This window comes from Melanerpes formicivorus, unplaced genomic scaffold (assembly GCF_026170545.1).
Source record: "Melanerpes formicivorus ecotype bairdi unplaced genomic scaffold, bMelFor1.0.p_v2 SCAF_2, whole genome shotgun sequence".
NCBI lineage: Eukaryota > Metazoa > Chordata > Aves > Piciformes > Picidae > Melanerpes > Melanerpes formicivorus.
The window spans coordinates 16,322,237-16,339,146 of record NW_027142354.1 but is presented as its reverse complement, the minus strand read 5'-3'; the positions used below and the strand labels follow the sequence as shown (position 1 = coordinate 16,339,146).

Genomic DNA, 16,910 nt, shown 5'->3' with positions numbered 1-16,910 from the left:
TATCTTCAAATAATATAGGCTCATAATTATCTGAGCCATATACAGACAACAGAGAAATGCTTCGCCTTCTGAAAACCATATTCAACTTTCTTGGATCTGGTATCTGAGAAGATATGAGAAGAATGATTCTTTAATTGCTGCTTCCTTCTATTTCAGGTTAGGTGAATGTAGATGAGAAGGGGACAGTTCTCACTAATTTATTTTTTTTCCCCATGTTTCCAGTGAGACAACCTAAATAGCCCAGTCATAACCCTAAATGCTTCTGTGCATCTTATTGGAAGGTTCATTCACATAAATTGGTAGAGAAGATAAAGACCAACTCTCTCCCTTCTTTTTCCTCTTCAAGAGGATGAGCAAGTGTTCCCCAGGCAACTATCTCCAGGCACTATGACTACAGCTATACTAGTAAAGAAAACAGGACTCAATCACCGTCCCATGATTTTTCACATCTTCTCTGACATAGTTTTGGCTTGTCCCTGCTACCCTTCTCCTAAACAAGGCACAATTCAATGAATGGTGAATGGCAAGGATTGTTCTCCACAGAGGGAATCATGAGACCATCTCCTTTTGAGGAAGAAAGATTAGCCAAAAGGATGCAAGCTGAACCACAATACTTGATGAGCACTGACCCATCTTATTTATATCATTCTACTCTATAACTCTAATGACAGCCCTGTGCAATCCTTTGCTTAGGCATACATAAGAAAAGTCCTGTCCAACTGCACTGTCAGTCATCCCAAGTTTCAGAGCTACAATGCTGAAACTTTATACTTGTCAGAACTCATCAGCAATAAAACCACTTCTGGTACAGCCACAATGAAAATGTGCAGGTGTTCTGTACTGATGTATCAGTGAATAAACATAATAGTCAGGCTTACCAGAGGCCAAGAAGGAAGGAAAAACAAGAAAAAAAGGAGTAAACTACTCATGTCCTTGCACACACTCACTCTCACAAACCATTACCCCCCTCAGACCTTGCTGGAGAGCCTCTCCATTTAGAGAAGCCAACCTAAAGCATGTGTAAAATTCAGACAAATTTTGAATACCCTATAAAGCACACTTTATCCTCACTAAAAAATGATGCAGCTCTCTTTAGGGAAGTCCCTACATGAGATCTAGAAGCCCTCTGATAAACTTTTGGATACAACTGTTGGAGAAAAGTGTGGGAGAGTACAATTACAATGAGGTCGTGACAGGAAATACTTAAGGGAAACCGCAAGTATACATAGGAGTTGTAGCTTGTTCATTAATATATTTGCTGTTAACTTCCTAGTGCTTATGTTGATGACTGTATGACTGTTAATTGTACAAACCAATATAACTGTGGGTTATGGTCTTAATAACCAAACATATACCGCTAAATCAGAACTCATTGAAACTAAGTGAACATTATTGCTGTGTGGTGCTAGATTCAAAGTAACTTTTAAAAACATATATCTCAGTCTATAGGTAGATTATGTTACTTCTGAGTGATCTTTAACAGTTTTGAGGCAATTTCAAGAAAAAAAATTATCATTTGGGGACAAAAGTGACAGGAAGAGTGGAAACAGCCCCAAGCTGCACTGGAGAGGTTTTGTTTGAACATTAGGAGAAAATTCTTCACTGTAAGAACTGTCAGGCACTGGAACTGGCTGTCTAGGGAAGTGGCTGAATCATCATCCCTGGAGGTATTTAAAAGGCCTGTAGATGTGGTGCTTAGGGACACGGTTCAGCAGCAGACTTGATAGTGTTAAGTTAATGGTTAGACTTCACAATCTCAAGCATCTTTTCCAGCCTAAGCAGTTCTACACATTAGCACAGATGATGCCTTCCTTCACTGGGTGTATGTTTCTATATACACTGCAGGTGTAAACACTGAGACGGCTATGATGAATGTGACAGTATGCCAGGAATTGAAACGTGCCTCCCTCTTGTATGTGAATGCAAAACTGTATCCCATGTTTCATAATTTACAAAATACCCAGATACTTACACTATTAGTGCATACCTTTTTAGACTGTTCAGGTTGATTCAGCATTTTTTCAGCATCTTCCAGCCAAGCCTGTAGACTTGCCACAGTGCTGCTGTATCTGTCCCAATTAGCTATTACTTCTTCCAACATACTTCTTACACTTCTCACCTCTACTGAGAGGTTCCTCCACTGTGCTGTTGTTTCACTCATGAATTTCATCACATTCTCAACTTCTTCCACTAAGATACAGGAAAGACAGATTATTTTAGTTATTATTTCTGTAGAGTTTAATTTTATGTTATGCTTACTGATTCTCACCAGGTAATTGTATTTTACAGCAACTTCTATTTCAGTAGACTTTTGTATATATATGCTCATTTCACAGCCCAGTTTTAGTGCTGTGAGAAAGTCAACCTGTGAAGTAAGACTATGGAAAGTACATAAAATGAGTGATATGTGAAAACAATCACACTGCATATTCAGTGTAGTGTTCTCTTCCAATCTATAATGAAACAAGAAAGTTTCCATCAAAAGGCAGAGCATAACAGAGATGTATAATGTACAAATATATTATGTCTGTTTTGAAAATACTGAATGAAATTCTAATTTTCCTTCCACTGACTTCAAAACCAAACTGCTGCTAATTTCTTGCCATTTATTTTTTAGTATTTTCCTCACAACAAAGGAATAAGTGTGTCCTCATCCCAGAAGAAAAAAGAAAGAAGAAAAGAACCCATGAAGATCCTTAGACTTCATAAAACCTGCAGAGTACAGATAATTAAAAAAGTTAGCTAAGATGTCATTTGTACTAATTTGTACTCTAATTTGTACTGCTGTTTCTGAATTCATGTTAGTAGCTGCCCCATAGAAAAGAATTTGGGTTTTTTTTTCTTCCTAATAGCATTGAATAAAACTATGAGTTTTATCATTTGTAAGTATACCTTACCAAAAACATTTACTTCTGCAAGATTTGAGTGCCACCATAATCAACCTAAAAAAAAATTATATACATTTTCTCTCTACATCTGCCAAATATTTTAGCATCTACAGCAATCCTCCACAGAAAATATTGTGTTATTTCCTCAGCAGAGATTACAGTGATCTCATGTCTGCAACTATCTAGGTCAAATAGTGGCCTCATGCATTCACACTGAACTCAGCAATGTTCGGGAATTACAGGAGGCAGTTGTTGAATCAGCAACATATTTTTTTTTCCATGTATATTCATACTTCAACTATAATTTGGGTTCCTCTCAGAAGTTTTCACAGTTAATGAAAATCTTCAATAAATCAGAGTATGCTTTTGCTATAACAATGATACTGAGACCAGCTGCCTATTTGTCTTTTCCCATCAGATGAAGCCAAACCAGGAAACATTACTAGGCACCAGAACATGACCTTCAACACTCCTAATTTTGCCTCTGGTATACTTTTGACACAAATTAACAACACTGAAAAAAAAAAATAATTAGAAGTCGTCATGGACTGTGGACTTCTACCATTATGAAGCATGAACATGACCACCTTCTGGAGATTAAGAAATCCCAACAGCAGGAAGACAGGCTGCTTGGCACCAGCTGTCTTTACACTAAGTAATACATGAAATTGCTACAGGCAATGATCTACCAGAGTAGTCTCTCTGGTGAACTGCAGCTGCTGTACAGATCTGCTGCATGGAACAAACAAATATTAGATATTTTTAGAGATGCTTATGGCAAACTGCTGTTCCCATGACCAAAGAAACATAGGCATTTACCTGAACCATTTGCTTTGGCATACATTTCAGCTGCTCTTTTCAAGATCTGGTAAGTAACTTCATATTGCTCAAAGAACTTACTGTTTTCAATAACGGACTGAAAAGAAAAGAAAAACAAGCTAAGATGAAATAATGGCAAATATTAAGAATGAGGATATTTTCCATGAAATTACATCAGGAAAGTGATGACAACTTTAAACTTCATTATTCCTCCATTGATAATTTTAATCATTATAAAATACTTACATTATCATCATTATGAAAGATACAAATTTCACCTTGTCAAATTAGTGGCACATCAGAATCTCTGCTTACAGATGTAGTCTATTTACTTTGCATATGGAAAAATTCCCTGGTTATTTAATATGTTCTGAGTTAGTCTAGCAGTTGCTGATTTGCAGAAACCAAGCAATTAGCTTTTTTAAGGGAAACTTTTACACTGGAGTCCAAGTGGAATCAATGTAATTAAAAAAATCATCCACACAAGTCACCACAAAAATCCAATCCCATTAAAACCAGTTAAATTTTTTAAATTGTTCCTGTATACTGAAAGGCAGGTTTCACTTTAAGAGATAAAAAACATTTGAGTTAGCCTTTAGCATTCCTTTACCTCTTTGCTAATCAATAAAAATAAGACTAAGTAAAGAGGAAAAGCAGTATTTCTTTGTGCACTAAGTGTCACACAGTGCTTTTCCTTTGTGGGTGATATTTGAGCTGTGCAATATGTAAAAGAGCAATGAATGATTTATATGGAAATATTTTGGTCACAAAGTTTTGGGTTTTTATAATTTATGCCTCTTTACTCCTTATGGTATTGTCTCTTGGAAATGTTACTTCCTTTAAATGTGATATACAATTCTATATCTTGCATTATCACTGTTCAAAAAGAAAGAACCCCTGCTCTTTTATCTGACTTTTATATCACCTTGTCTAATGTACTTATCTAGAGTTTTGCAATGGTTTTGTTGCTTAAACCACCTCCCATGCCTCCACAGTTATTGACCTACAAAAATAAGGCAAGTATATTTCACACAGGTGCACACAAGCTTTGAAATGTCAGAACAGACAAAATTCTGTATGCACTAGGTGTGACATTTGGAAACTAGATTTCATAGGAGGTCAAAATTCAATGTACTTTGAAGAGGAGAATTAAATTTTGTGCATTCATGTACCTACATAATATAAACATGAAAAACAGTTTTAAAATTTCATCTTCCAAAGACTGTGTATATGTATATATAATCTTCTAACTTTAACTTTTTGCAGTTCCTATGTCAAATTACCACAGTTACCTAGTACACAAGTTAGAAATATATTTATAAACAAGGAAACATTTTACCCTGAACTAAAATCTCCAAGACTAAAGTCTCCAAGAGACTGCAACAAACTACTTATACAATATTAATCTCAAGAGAAATTGGAAATATTTTCAAAAACTAAATATAGACATTTTACTGATCAATATTGTCTCCTATCTGACAAGGTGCCTTTCCCCAAATCTGGGTAGCATATTGGTCTAATATAGCAATGCCAGTTCTATGGGTTAAAATCCAAGGATAATTGTACCTAATATCTCTACCATAGCTGAGACTCCAGTACAGTATATTTTTGGGGTTGATGGTGTGCAAATTATCCTGACCTGTACTTCTCATATAGGACAGACAAATGAAAAGATGATGGGATGCAGTAACAAGCACCACTTTATAAGTTACAGTACAAATAAATATTTTCCAGGCATATGTTCTATCCAGATCCTAACCATACATGTTCCTAGAATGCTGACGTTATTCAGTCTGCTTTTTGGCAGACAAACAAACTTACATTTTTATCTCCTACTAATATAGTCACTGACAACAGCTTTCCTATGTAAGACTCTTAATTTACTGGAAGAGTAACACTTGGCTCTTGGTCCTAGAAAATTGCTCCCAGGTAAGTCAAATCAAGTAAAGTCTCCTTCTATCACTGGACCCCTGGAAGAAGCCAGATGTCAAGGACGTCAAGAATCAAACTGAGATCTATTTATCTACTTGTCTCAATTTCCTCATTTTCATGTGATGCAGCTTCATAAATGATGCAATGAAACATTTTCCTTCCCCTAACAACCATCTCAGCATTAGGGGTCTGAAGCACAAGAATAATTGAGATAATCACAAAATGCCATACAAATCCAACACTTAATGTTCAATTTAAACAAAACATAAACAAAACCACCACCACCAAAGAGAAAGTTATATACAATAATAACCCAAAAATCAAGCTATCCACTTCCTCATTTTTTTCCCCTTGTCACCTTTTGGTAGTTTTTGTGATGGTCTTACAGAGTAAACAATTAGTCTAGAAGTCCTAGACATTACACATCACTCTAGCAAACTATGTTATTTTAAAGAATCATCTGAATTTTGCAAAGCTTGTTTAAAACAAAGCTTAACTTCTGAATTTCCATTTGTCCCTAACTGTTAAAGTTTAAACATAGAAAGAGAAAAGTGTGAATAACAGATCTTCAGTTCTGCCTTTGCAGAGGAACTTTATTTAGTTTCAACTTTCTCTTCAGTGTCTTGGCTCTGAGTGGTTCGGTAACTCTATGAATTCTTTCACAACAATTTTCTCCTGGGCAAATTTCCTCATACAGATTAGACAGAAGTGGAAAAAATATTTAGCCATGACATGCTTTTGAAGGAGTCCCTTACACTCTAATGTGGAAGTGCAGCAGTGGTACTGTTCTACCAGCCACTTGGCACTGCAAATGTGGATTTAGCAAGATACTTCATCACAAAACTGAAAGGGAATACATCAATTAGTATTTCTAAGTCAGTAGCCTCTGCTTCTTAAAATGATATATGGATAATGCAGAGCTGGAGCAACTTCTTACCAGAAATGGAATAAAGTAATGAATTGAATATACTAATTCTGAACAGGAGAAGTACATTCTTTAAGAGAACAAAATTATTCCCCTATCAGTATAGTATATTGAACAACTACACAAAGGCAGAATATCCTTGTGGGTTTTTTTTTTCATCATTTGTAATATATAAAAAAAGTACTGTGGGGGAACTGAATGCCAAAATCAACCTCTATCCCAATGCTTAACCTGTCTATATTCACTATAAAGTGCATCTATTCAGCTGAAAAAGATGAAATTAAGTTCTTTGGAATTGCTACCTAAGGCAAGTGAAAATCTAGAATTTGGAATTTCCAGATATGCTTTCTATGTTGCTGGTCAGACAGAAGCTGGGACATTATTTCTATGTTTTAAAAAATGGGGCAAGGAGAATTACTTTCACAGAATCACAGAATGCTAAGTGCTGGAAGGGTCCTTGAAAGATCATGTAGTCCACCCCCCCTGCCAGAGCAGGATCACCTATACCAGATCACACTGGAATGCATCCAGGTAGGTCTTGAATATCTCCAGACAGGGAGACTCCACAACTCCCCTAGGCATCCTGTTCCAGTGTTGTCACCCTCACAGTGAAAAAGTTTCTCCTCATGTTCACATGGAACTTCTGTGCTTCAAATTCCACCCATTGCCCCTTGTCCTGTCATTGGGCACCACCAAGAAGAGCTTGACTCCATCCTCTTGGCACTCACCCTTTACATATTTATGCAAATTACATATTAAGAAGGTCACCCATCAATCTCCTCTTCAAGCTAAAGAGGCCCAGCTCCTTCAGCCTTTCCTCATAAAGGAGATGTTCCACTCACTTCAATTCCTTTGTGGCTCTGTGCTGTACTCCTTCAAGCAGTTGCCTGTCCTTCCTGAACTGAGGGTCCCAAACCTGGACACAAAATTCCAGATACGGCCTCACCAGGGCAGAGCAGAGAGGGAAGAGGACCTCTCTTGACCTACTGACCACACTCCTTCTAAGACACCCCAGGATACCATTGGCCTTCTTGTCCACAAGGGTACATTGCTGGCTCACAGTCAACCTTCCAGCCACTAGGACCCCCAGGTCCTTTTTCTCTTCACTGCTCTCCAACAGGTCAGTCCCCAGCCTATACTGGTATATGGGGTTCTTTCCCAGATGCAAGACTCTACACTTGCCCTTGCTGAATTTCACTCAGTTTCTCCCTGACCAAATCTCCATCCTAAGTCTTGCTGAATGGCAGCACAATCCTTTGGTGTGTCAGCCACTTCACCCAGCCTTGTGTCATCAGCAAACCTGCTGACAGTGCACTCTGTGCCCTCATCCAGGCTGTTGATGAATATATTAAATAGTGTTGGTCCCAGTACTGACCCCTTAGGACCTCCACTAGATGCAGGCCTCCAATTAGACTCCATCCCATTGACCACAACTCTCTGATTTCTTTCCTTCAACCAGCTCACAATCCACCTCACTGCCTGATCATCCAGACCACACTTCCTCAGTTTAGCTGTGAGGATGCAGTGGGAGACAATTGCTTTACTGAAATCAAGATAAACCATATCCACTGCTCTACCATCATCTATCCACCTGTTTATGTACTCATAAAGGCTATCACACTGGTTAAACATGACTTCCCCTTGGTAAAACCATGTTGACTGCTCTTAATGACCCTCTTGTCCTTGATATGCCTAAGGACAGAACCAAGGATGAGTTGCTTTGTTACCTTCCTGGGGATGGAGCCCGGAAAGGTACTTTTTAGCCTTTTGACTACACTTCTTCCATGGGAAAGACCTCTGACAAGATGTTACATAAAAATGCAGTCATAAAGTTGATTATTGGCAAGTCTCATTTCTTTTGCTGGTTGTGGGTGGTGGTTTGTTTGTTGCTTTGTTTCCCAATATCCCCCCCCCTTTTCCCAATTTCCAGCAATCTTAAATATAAATATTTAAAAAACAGTTATAGAAAGACAGAAACTCCAACTTACAATATAATTTTGAAGGAGTAGCTCCACAGATTCTCGCCTTCCATATTTGATAATCCATGATTTTAACTTAGATTCTGCAAGGACTAAGAGTGACAGTAGACGATACTTCAGTTCCAGAAACTCCATCTTCAACAGATGGAGCTCAGATGAAGAGACAACAAAATTAAACCTATGAAATGAATCACACTATAGTAAAATAACAGCAGCATTCATTTTTGTAGGAGAGACTGAAAGCTTTAGTAATAGTTTATATATTTTTCTTATCTTTCACTGAATTCAGTCTACAAACATTTAATTATGTAAGATGATAATTCTGATGACAGCTTCTAAGTAGCAAATTAACTGCATTTCTGTTTATTCAAATAGATCATTGATTTACATCTGATACTAAGTTTTGTAAAGTCATTTTTCTTTCTTTTTCTAGATGCATCCTGGCTGTTGTTACATAACATTTCTTCCAGGGACATGTAATAGCAGGATCAATGTAAAAAAGTATTCCCTTCCAAAACCTATAGCTTGTTTTCTCATCAATCCTTAAAGCATTAGGCTTTTCAGTATATTTTTATGCACATTCTAGGAGGTTTTTCCTTCCAATTTTTCATGCCTGCCACTAAGAAACATAATTAGAGAGTGACTGCTATGTGAACAGATTAAAAAGCAAACAGGTTCCCTTTCATTCACAGAGGATTTATATTTCGGATTCAAAGCCTTACCTCTCTGCCATATCCTCTAATTGGTCAGATGGAACAGGAACTCCGTTAACAGACCTGGCTCTGTGGATCTCATGGAATGCCTTTTTGTGACCATCTATGTTTTTCAGCAGATCCTGATTTGATTTTAAGAAAGAGAGTGAGCGGGAGGGAACAGAATGAGACACAGAAAGAGAGAAGGCTCACAGTAGGCTAACTAATAAGCACAATTTTAAGCCTGCACTGATGACTCAATGTAGTTAACTATTTGATCATGCTTTCACATTTGCATGCAAGGTTATGCATACCACAAAGCATTTACATCAACCTGAACATTTACATAGGGAACCCCCTTATAAAATGCTCTACTAAAGCTCTTTCTAATAATTACCGAAGACTTTAAACACTGCAAAGGTTTAACACAACAAGAAATCTTAACTATTAAATAATCCCTGAACTGCAGTCTGAATACTCCAACATCACAACAGCATAATCTTGGTAAATCTTCTCTTTACATGCTTCTAACAGATACTAACCTTTATTAAGTACAGATTCAAATTTTCAGCAATTAATCTGCTCCACTATACACCGGCAGACGACCCATAGCTCCTCATGCAAATATATATCCAGTATTTAGTAACTTTTCACTCTTTCAGCATCAAAAGGTTTCAGGATTGCTCTCTCTATATTACACAAGTGAATGCAGAATGTGGTACCCGCGCTGCATTTGTGTGATAAGAATTTTACCAGCAAAAACCTTACAGCAGAGCACATTTCAACTGTAGCTAAGCAACACTGCTTCAAACGGCTTCCTGGAGATTACATATTAAAATGAATGACTGGCAGCAGTCTTCAAAGAGAAACCGTAACAATAACACGCCAAGTCTCCAGTGGCTGACACGACACAGAACAGCGCATAATTTACTGCATACAGACACCTCCTGGCATAAAGTACTCCGAAGCCTAGTAACCAAGGAAATTATGCAAAGGTCCCCCTTTCTCACCTGAGGGAACAAAATGCAGGTTTGTATACTGATCACAGATGTCTGTTTATTCCTTCGTGCTGATTAAAGGTTTCTCTCTAATCAACACCCAGTATTTACAGAGCAGAAATTAATGGTAATTCATTGGCTCAGCTCACTAAATGATCCCACCAGCCCCATCAACCCACCTGTATTTTTATTGTTTTCCACTTCAGCCAACACCTTGTTGTGAACAGAAATATATTAGGCTTTCTCAGATGCAAATGATGCATTGATTTACTATGGTGAAAAATTTAGTGAGGGGAACCTGTGACTAACATTCATGTAAAGAAAAGACTTGGAACAGGTATCTCAGCTGGCTGCATTTGAGACCTTGCTGATCAGAAAGGGATGTCCCTAACATGCATTGGCTATTCAAAACAAATCCCAGTAGTTTCATCTAACATCAGCTGAAAGCCCAAGAAAACTTTTATATACTGTTCTCATGAAGTGAAATCCTGCTATGCAAAATGACCCTCAACAAGCACAGATATTATTCTTAGTTTCTGGATCTTGGTGGCAATATTAACCAAAATAAACTTAAGTTATTTTCTGTTTCCATGAAGGTTTATCCAAATAAGATGAGACATTTGGTATTAGCTTCAAAATGGCCATAAGCTATAAAATTCACTAAAATGACTTATTGTCAGATGAGAAACTGATGATGTCATCTGAACAAAACTGTAACAAACCAATGCCAATAACAACCTAGGAAACAAGGACTGAAAAAATACATTAATCCATCTCTGGTACCATCTAAAACCACATTAGGATTCACCTGTGCAAAGCTGAACCACAAAACAAACTCCAAGAACTGATATAATCACACATACTGCTTCTCAGAGCTTTTGCCATCCCATCCTCATGGGAAAACTACTCTCGGCACAGACTAACCTAAATCAAAGTTTATTTGTTGACACAAAAATCCCTTACCACAGCATTTCTGATGAAAAAGCAACAGAGCTTAGGACACATTCTTTTTGGATTTCTTATGAATGTATCAAAAGGAAGTCTATAGTGTTCACATTATAAGAACAGAAAACTGTTTGACTTGCATTTTCAAACAAATGTTAAACCTTATGAATCCTGAAACATTTGGGATTACAAGAAAGTTAATGACCTTGAGAATTACAAGAGACTATACCTTGAAGGAAAACAGCATCTTCCTTAGAGATTTTAATAATGCCTTGGTTAAATTTTATTAGCCACCACTTAAGTCCAAAAAGCTGCCACTATTGTAATAAAAAGTAATCAGAAGACCAAACTGATTTTCCAGATAACTAGAATTGTCTGTAACAGCTGGGTCAAGATGACTACACCACTTGTCAGCTTTCCATTATATGCCATTAATTCTTTAAGAGAAACCTCACCCATACCCTAAAGACAAAAATAACAAGACCACAATTGAATTTTGAAACAGTAGTGTGACAGAGGGGGGAAAAAAGCAATATAAACTAAATTTCAACTCAGCAAAGAATGGCAAAGTTTTGTTTGTTTGTTTCCTGTTTACCACAGCAGAGGGGACTTTTCCCCCTAGTGCATATCACCTGCACTGACTAGAAGCTTTTCCTCTCTTTTCTGTTTCACCTGTTTCTGTTTCACTTATTGGTTGACCAATGTACCCAACTTCTGGTTCTATAGAATATTACCCAATAGCAATCCTGAAATAGGGGAACATTTAAAGTATTAATACTGGATATCTTGCAGATAAAAGAAGTAGGAGCATTCAAAAGCAATTTTAAATATTGCTTGTAAGATACACATATATCACAGTTCAAGTCATCACTAAAAGGCAGCTAGTTTTAGCTACCATCAAGATGACACCACCCACAGAAGCTAGAAATAAAATTATTTCCTTGTACAGTGTGGATCATTTATGGCTCTGGAAACAACAATGTATAATGCACAGAATGAATGCTTGTAGATCTACCTTATGTTGTTCAAGCTTCCGGTGTATTGTATTTGCTGTTTCTTCATGAGCTTGGTGAACAGTTACTTCCTCCCTCAGAGCAGCTTCTGCTCTATAAAGCCAAGCCCCTATGGCCCCCAAGGGTGCAGGAAGAGATTTATCAAGCTGTATATGCCAATCAAGTAGCTAGGAAATAAAATAAGAGGGCTGAAATTTCTTCCTCACTTAATTATACAAACAAGTACCTTAGGATTTTATACTGGTAAGACCAAAATCCCACAGAGTATGTTTGAGACATAAACCTAGGCATGTTATGTCACATTAGTTCTGAAATTAAAGCATTCTCACAGGCAACAAAATCTCTATAAGGATTCACTGATTCACATATTTCCCTTCCAGAATAGTGAGCCAACCACATATAAACTGAAATAATTGATAAGCTAGAGATCTGGAATTTCTTTAGTTAACAGGCACAGCAAGGCATGTGAGACCTTCTTTCACTTAATATCATTTATGTCATGGTCTTGCATAAATTATTTTTATCTCTGTTTTGAATATAGTGTTTCTGTCTAACATGCAAATGAGTCTAAAAAGGCTGTGGAGTTGAGAATATAGAAGTAAAATATTGAATCTTATCGGTAATCCTAGTTATGGGAGTGTAAAAATAATGAAAATGATGTCAAAACTCCAGAACATTTTTAAACAGGTCCTCTATTAAATCTATGACATTTTAAGAAATACTGATCAATATACACTGCAAAATAATGACTCAATAACTTATTAGGGAGTAAGATGCTTGGGATTTTTCATTCAATTGCTACAAGATTATTATCACAAATACTAATATTAATTTTTTACTATTGCCACAAGGTAAAAAATAGCAGTAAAGCCTCATTTAATGGTAACATATTCAGCATTACACTGATGTCTTTTTAAAGTTCTATTAGAAACATGACCATTTTTCAGGTAACTAGGAATTGACAGTAAAAGTGCATTTCAAAGGAGCACTGTGCACTATTTTATCAACAATGTTTTGTGCTTGTTTAAGCACTGTAAGTAATTTTCTTAAAGTTCATATTTTATTTTTGAGCAATCTTAAACATGTTAGTGCAGTAAATGTCAAAACATATGCAAAGTAATTCAACAGTGGTAGAAACTTGGTCCATTTTTAGGTTCCTAATGTCTAAAAACATAAACAGTAAACAGGTGTCTACATGATTTGAAATTCTCATCCTCCATTTAATTAAAAATATACAGTGAGATAATTTTCAACTTACCCTGGAAGAAACTCTCTCCCATGCTTGTTTCACCATAGCTTGATCAAGTGATAATTTTCCATCTTTCCTTAATGACTGGGTTGCAAGTTCAATCTGCTTCCTTTTTACCTCATATTGTACTCTGAAATGCTTAAATGACTGCAAAAAGAGAAAAACAAATCAATATAGTACAAAGACAAAGAATTAAATTATTCTACATTGATGGAGTAGTAAAACATACAGCAATTTTTTTACTGATAGAGTTCTATTCCTTCTAAAGAGAAATAGCAGTAAAGTTGTATATTTACACTGAAATGCATTTTATTAAAGGTTATAAAAGACTATAGAATCATCCAGGGAAATACAGGTAGAACTTGTGTATTTCCCCTCAGTTATCAAATGCTTGAACAATATATGAAAGGAAACAATATCAAATAAACTAGCATACAAATTAAATGCTACTTGGGACAGAGAGTAGGTGATTTCAGAGAAGACCTGAGCTTCAGGAGAAAATTTAGGTCAAAATTTATATTGTCAGTGTAGGTATTAACCTTTGAGAGAGAGGTTAAAACTTCTCTAAGCCCTGGCCTTTGTACCTGTCACCTCATACAGCCTTCAGTCCTACCTACTATCAGAGCTATATCATGCAGGATGTGGAAGGACTGCACAGACACAGGCTCACTTCTAACTAGGACAGTCCTTCTTCACACTGCTAGAAAAAGCTCTGTGTTAGGGAAACCATCTGTGCACTGCTCTGTGTGGCAAAGCTAGAGATGACATTAGAATTCTTCCACCAGTAAAAGGCAAGGCAGTTTGTGTCCTTATTTCTTTAAGCTAGAGTATATTGACTTGCATATATACAGACCACAGAAAATAGTGCAGTACGTGTGACACAGTGATGACAATAATGTCTTACACAAATTTTTCTGTATTGCTTACCTGGTATTTCTCCTGTAAGCTTGTTTCTGCCACCTGTGCTCGGGCTAAGTCTCTTTCAAATTGTTCTGCCCACACTTTTAGGTCTCTCAGCATCAGTCTGTCTTCCCTCTATGATTTAGTACAGTACACACACACAGAGAAATAATTTGTAGTCTATTAGGAGAGGTGTCAGCTGTAGTCCACAAATTAACATCTCTCTAGCCAGTCAAGGCCATTAGTTGTAGTGAAAGCAAATGGAATATCTGGGCCTAATTCTCTCATCACTTAACATCATACAGTCTAATTGTGAACAGAAAGTTCATACACCTCAACAGTTAATTGTAGAAATTAACTGAGCTGAGACAGGAAATTATTTTATCATCTGTTACCTAGTCTGCTATTGCTGGAGAAAAAGGGAAAAAAAAAAAAAAAAAAAGAAAGAAAAAGCTATTTTTCTGGGTGACTCCAGGACAATTCTTGACTTCAAACTCCACAAGCTCCACGGTCAGAAAAGAAATAAAGGAAATCCCAATTTTATTAAGTTTCTTTTCCTTCCATGCATTTTTATGAATGTGAGGAACAGCTTATTTGGTTTACACTTTTGCTTCAACACTTCAATCTGTCACGGTACTATTTGCAGGGCTAAGTTCTCTGCAGAATTCAGTGGTTTGGCAGTGAATAGAAGAATACAAACAGGAAATCTCAGGTCTATGAGCATGCTACATGAGAAGGTTGTCAGGTAACAGAAATGTCTTTATGCACTGTGCTAAGTAGGCTGATCAAGTATGGTATGTCTGTCTCAAATTTCCAACTAATCAGAAGCCACTCTTTGAAACCAAAGAAGCCATATTACTGTAAAATTTGTCCAAACCAGAACTATCAAAGCAAACAAATGCAACACCACATCACATGAGTTAATTACCTAAAATGAATGATTAAATTTCAAGTATCACATGAGAGAAGAAAAATTTTACTATGTGATGAAGAGGAATAGCCACTGACTGCATTTAAGAAACTACTTCCTTTTGAGAAAAGATCCTACACTGGGAAAGAAGCCAATTAAAGGCAATACCAAACTATGTCTATTAATGGATTCAAAGTCTTACAACAATCCTACTAACTGAAACTTGAAGCAAGATATTCTTGATGTCAGGAAGAGAGTAAGTATACTACGCACAGAATTGTGGCACTTCTAGTTCACATTGTGTATTCAGTTTTGTAAAAGGCTGTGCTGCAAGCTATAATCACTGAGAATCACCTCTCAAAGGTAAGCATCTTTGTGGCGGCAACTTCATACAACAATGTGTGCAAAATAGTTATTTTACAAAATTCCTGTCAATGTGACTTAAAAATGGCTAAACCTGGGTTGGACCAAGTAATTTTGAACTAGAATATCATAGGAATCAAGAACACCTCTAAAGTACCTAAAGAACACAGGAATGGTCACACCCCTCTTAAATCACATACCATGTCTCTGACATTAAATTAAAAGTTAACAAGTGGCATTGAGCTTGATGTAATGTTTGCTATTTATACTTTTTTTTTAACAAATGCTTAAATGCAGAAGACATAGGTGTTTCAACAACCGCCTAACGGAATGCTGCTAAACACACTGTGCAACAATGCACTTTATTTTAATTTATTCCTCCATTTTCACAGTTTTCCAGTTCAGTGCATCATTTATCACCTGCTAACTTGGTTTTCTGCTCCTCTATAGATACAAAAGCATTTTGCAGTCTCAGTTTGGGTAATCCAACATTAAAGTATCATATTCATCTGAACTGGTTGAAGGAGAGAAGTCAGAGTTGTGGTCAATGGGACAGAGTCTAGTTGGAGGCCTGCATCTAGTGGAGGTCCTAAGGGGTCAGTACTGAGACCAGTACTACTCAATATATTCATCATTGACCTGGATGAGGGCACAGAGTGCACTGTCAGCAAGTTTGCTGATGACATAAAACTGGGAGGAGTGGTTGACACACTTGAAGGCTGTGCTGCCATTCAGTGAGACCTGGACAGGCTGGAGAGTTGTGAGAAATTCAATGACATTTAACAAGGGCAAGTGTAGAGTCTTGCATCTGGGAAAGAACAAGGCTACATATCAGTATAGAACAGAACAGAACAGAACAGAACAGAACAGAACAGAACAGAACAGAATAGAATAGAATAGAATAGAATAGAATAGAATAGAATAGAATAGAATAGAATAGAATAGAATAGAATAGAATAGACCAGGTTGGAAGAGACCTTCAAGATCATCACGTCCAACCTATCACCCAACACCACCCAATCAACTAACCCATGTAAGCAAGCACCCTGTCAAGTCTCCTCCTGAACACCTCCAGTCACGGCAACTCCACCACCTCCCCAGGCAGCCCATTCCAATGGGCAATCACTCTCTCCGTGTAAAACTTCCTCCTGACCTCCAGCCTGAACTTCCCCTGGTGCAGCCTGAGACTGTGTCCTCTTGTTCTGGTGCTGGCTGCCTGGGAGAAGAGACCAACCTCTGCCTGTTTACAACCTCCCTTCAGGTAGTTGTAGAGAGCAATAAGGTCACCTCTGAGTCT

General features: G+C 37.1%; 1 protein-coding gene across 1 annotated transcript in view; it reads right to left on the bottom strand.

Moving 5' to 3' along the window:
- The window catches only part of SYNE1 (spectrin repeat containing nuclear envelope protein 1), a 317,978-nt gene that overhangs the window by 222,725 nt on the left and 78,343 nt on the right, over positions 1-16,910 (bottom strand). Inside the window, exons 12-18 of the mRNA XM_068151740.1 lie at positions 14,368-14,475; positions 13,450-13,587; positions 12,194-12,358; positions 9,266-9,378; positions 8,553-8,721; positions 3,708-3,804; positions 1,988-2,190 (exon numbers count right to left, since the gene is read on the bottom strand). Of these exons, the coding sequence (XP_068007841.1) occupies positions 1,988-2,190; positions 3,708-3,804; positions 8,553-8,721; positions 9,266-9,378; positions 12,194-12,358; positions 13,450-13,587; positions 14,368-14,475 (993 nt within the window). The remainder of the gene's footprint in view (positions 1-1,987; positions 2,191-3,707; positions 3,805-8,552; positions 8,722-9,265; positions 9,379-12,193; positions 12,359-13,449; positions 13,588-14,367; positions 14,476-16,910) is intronic.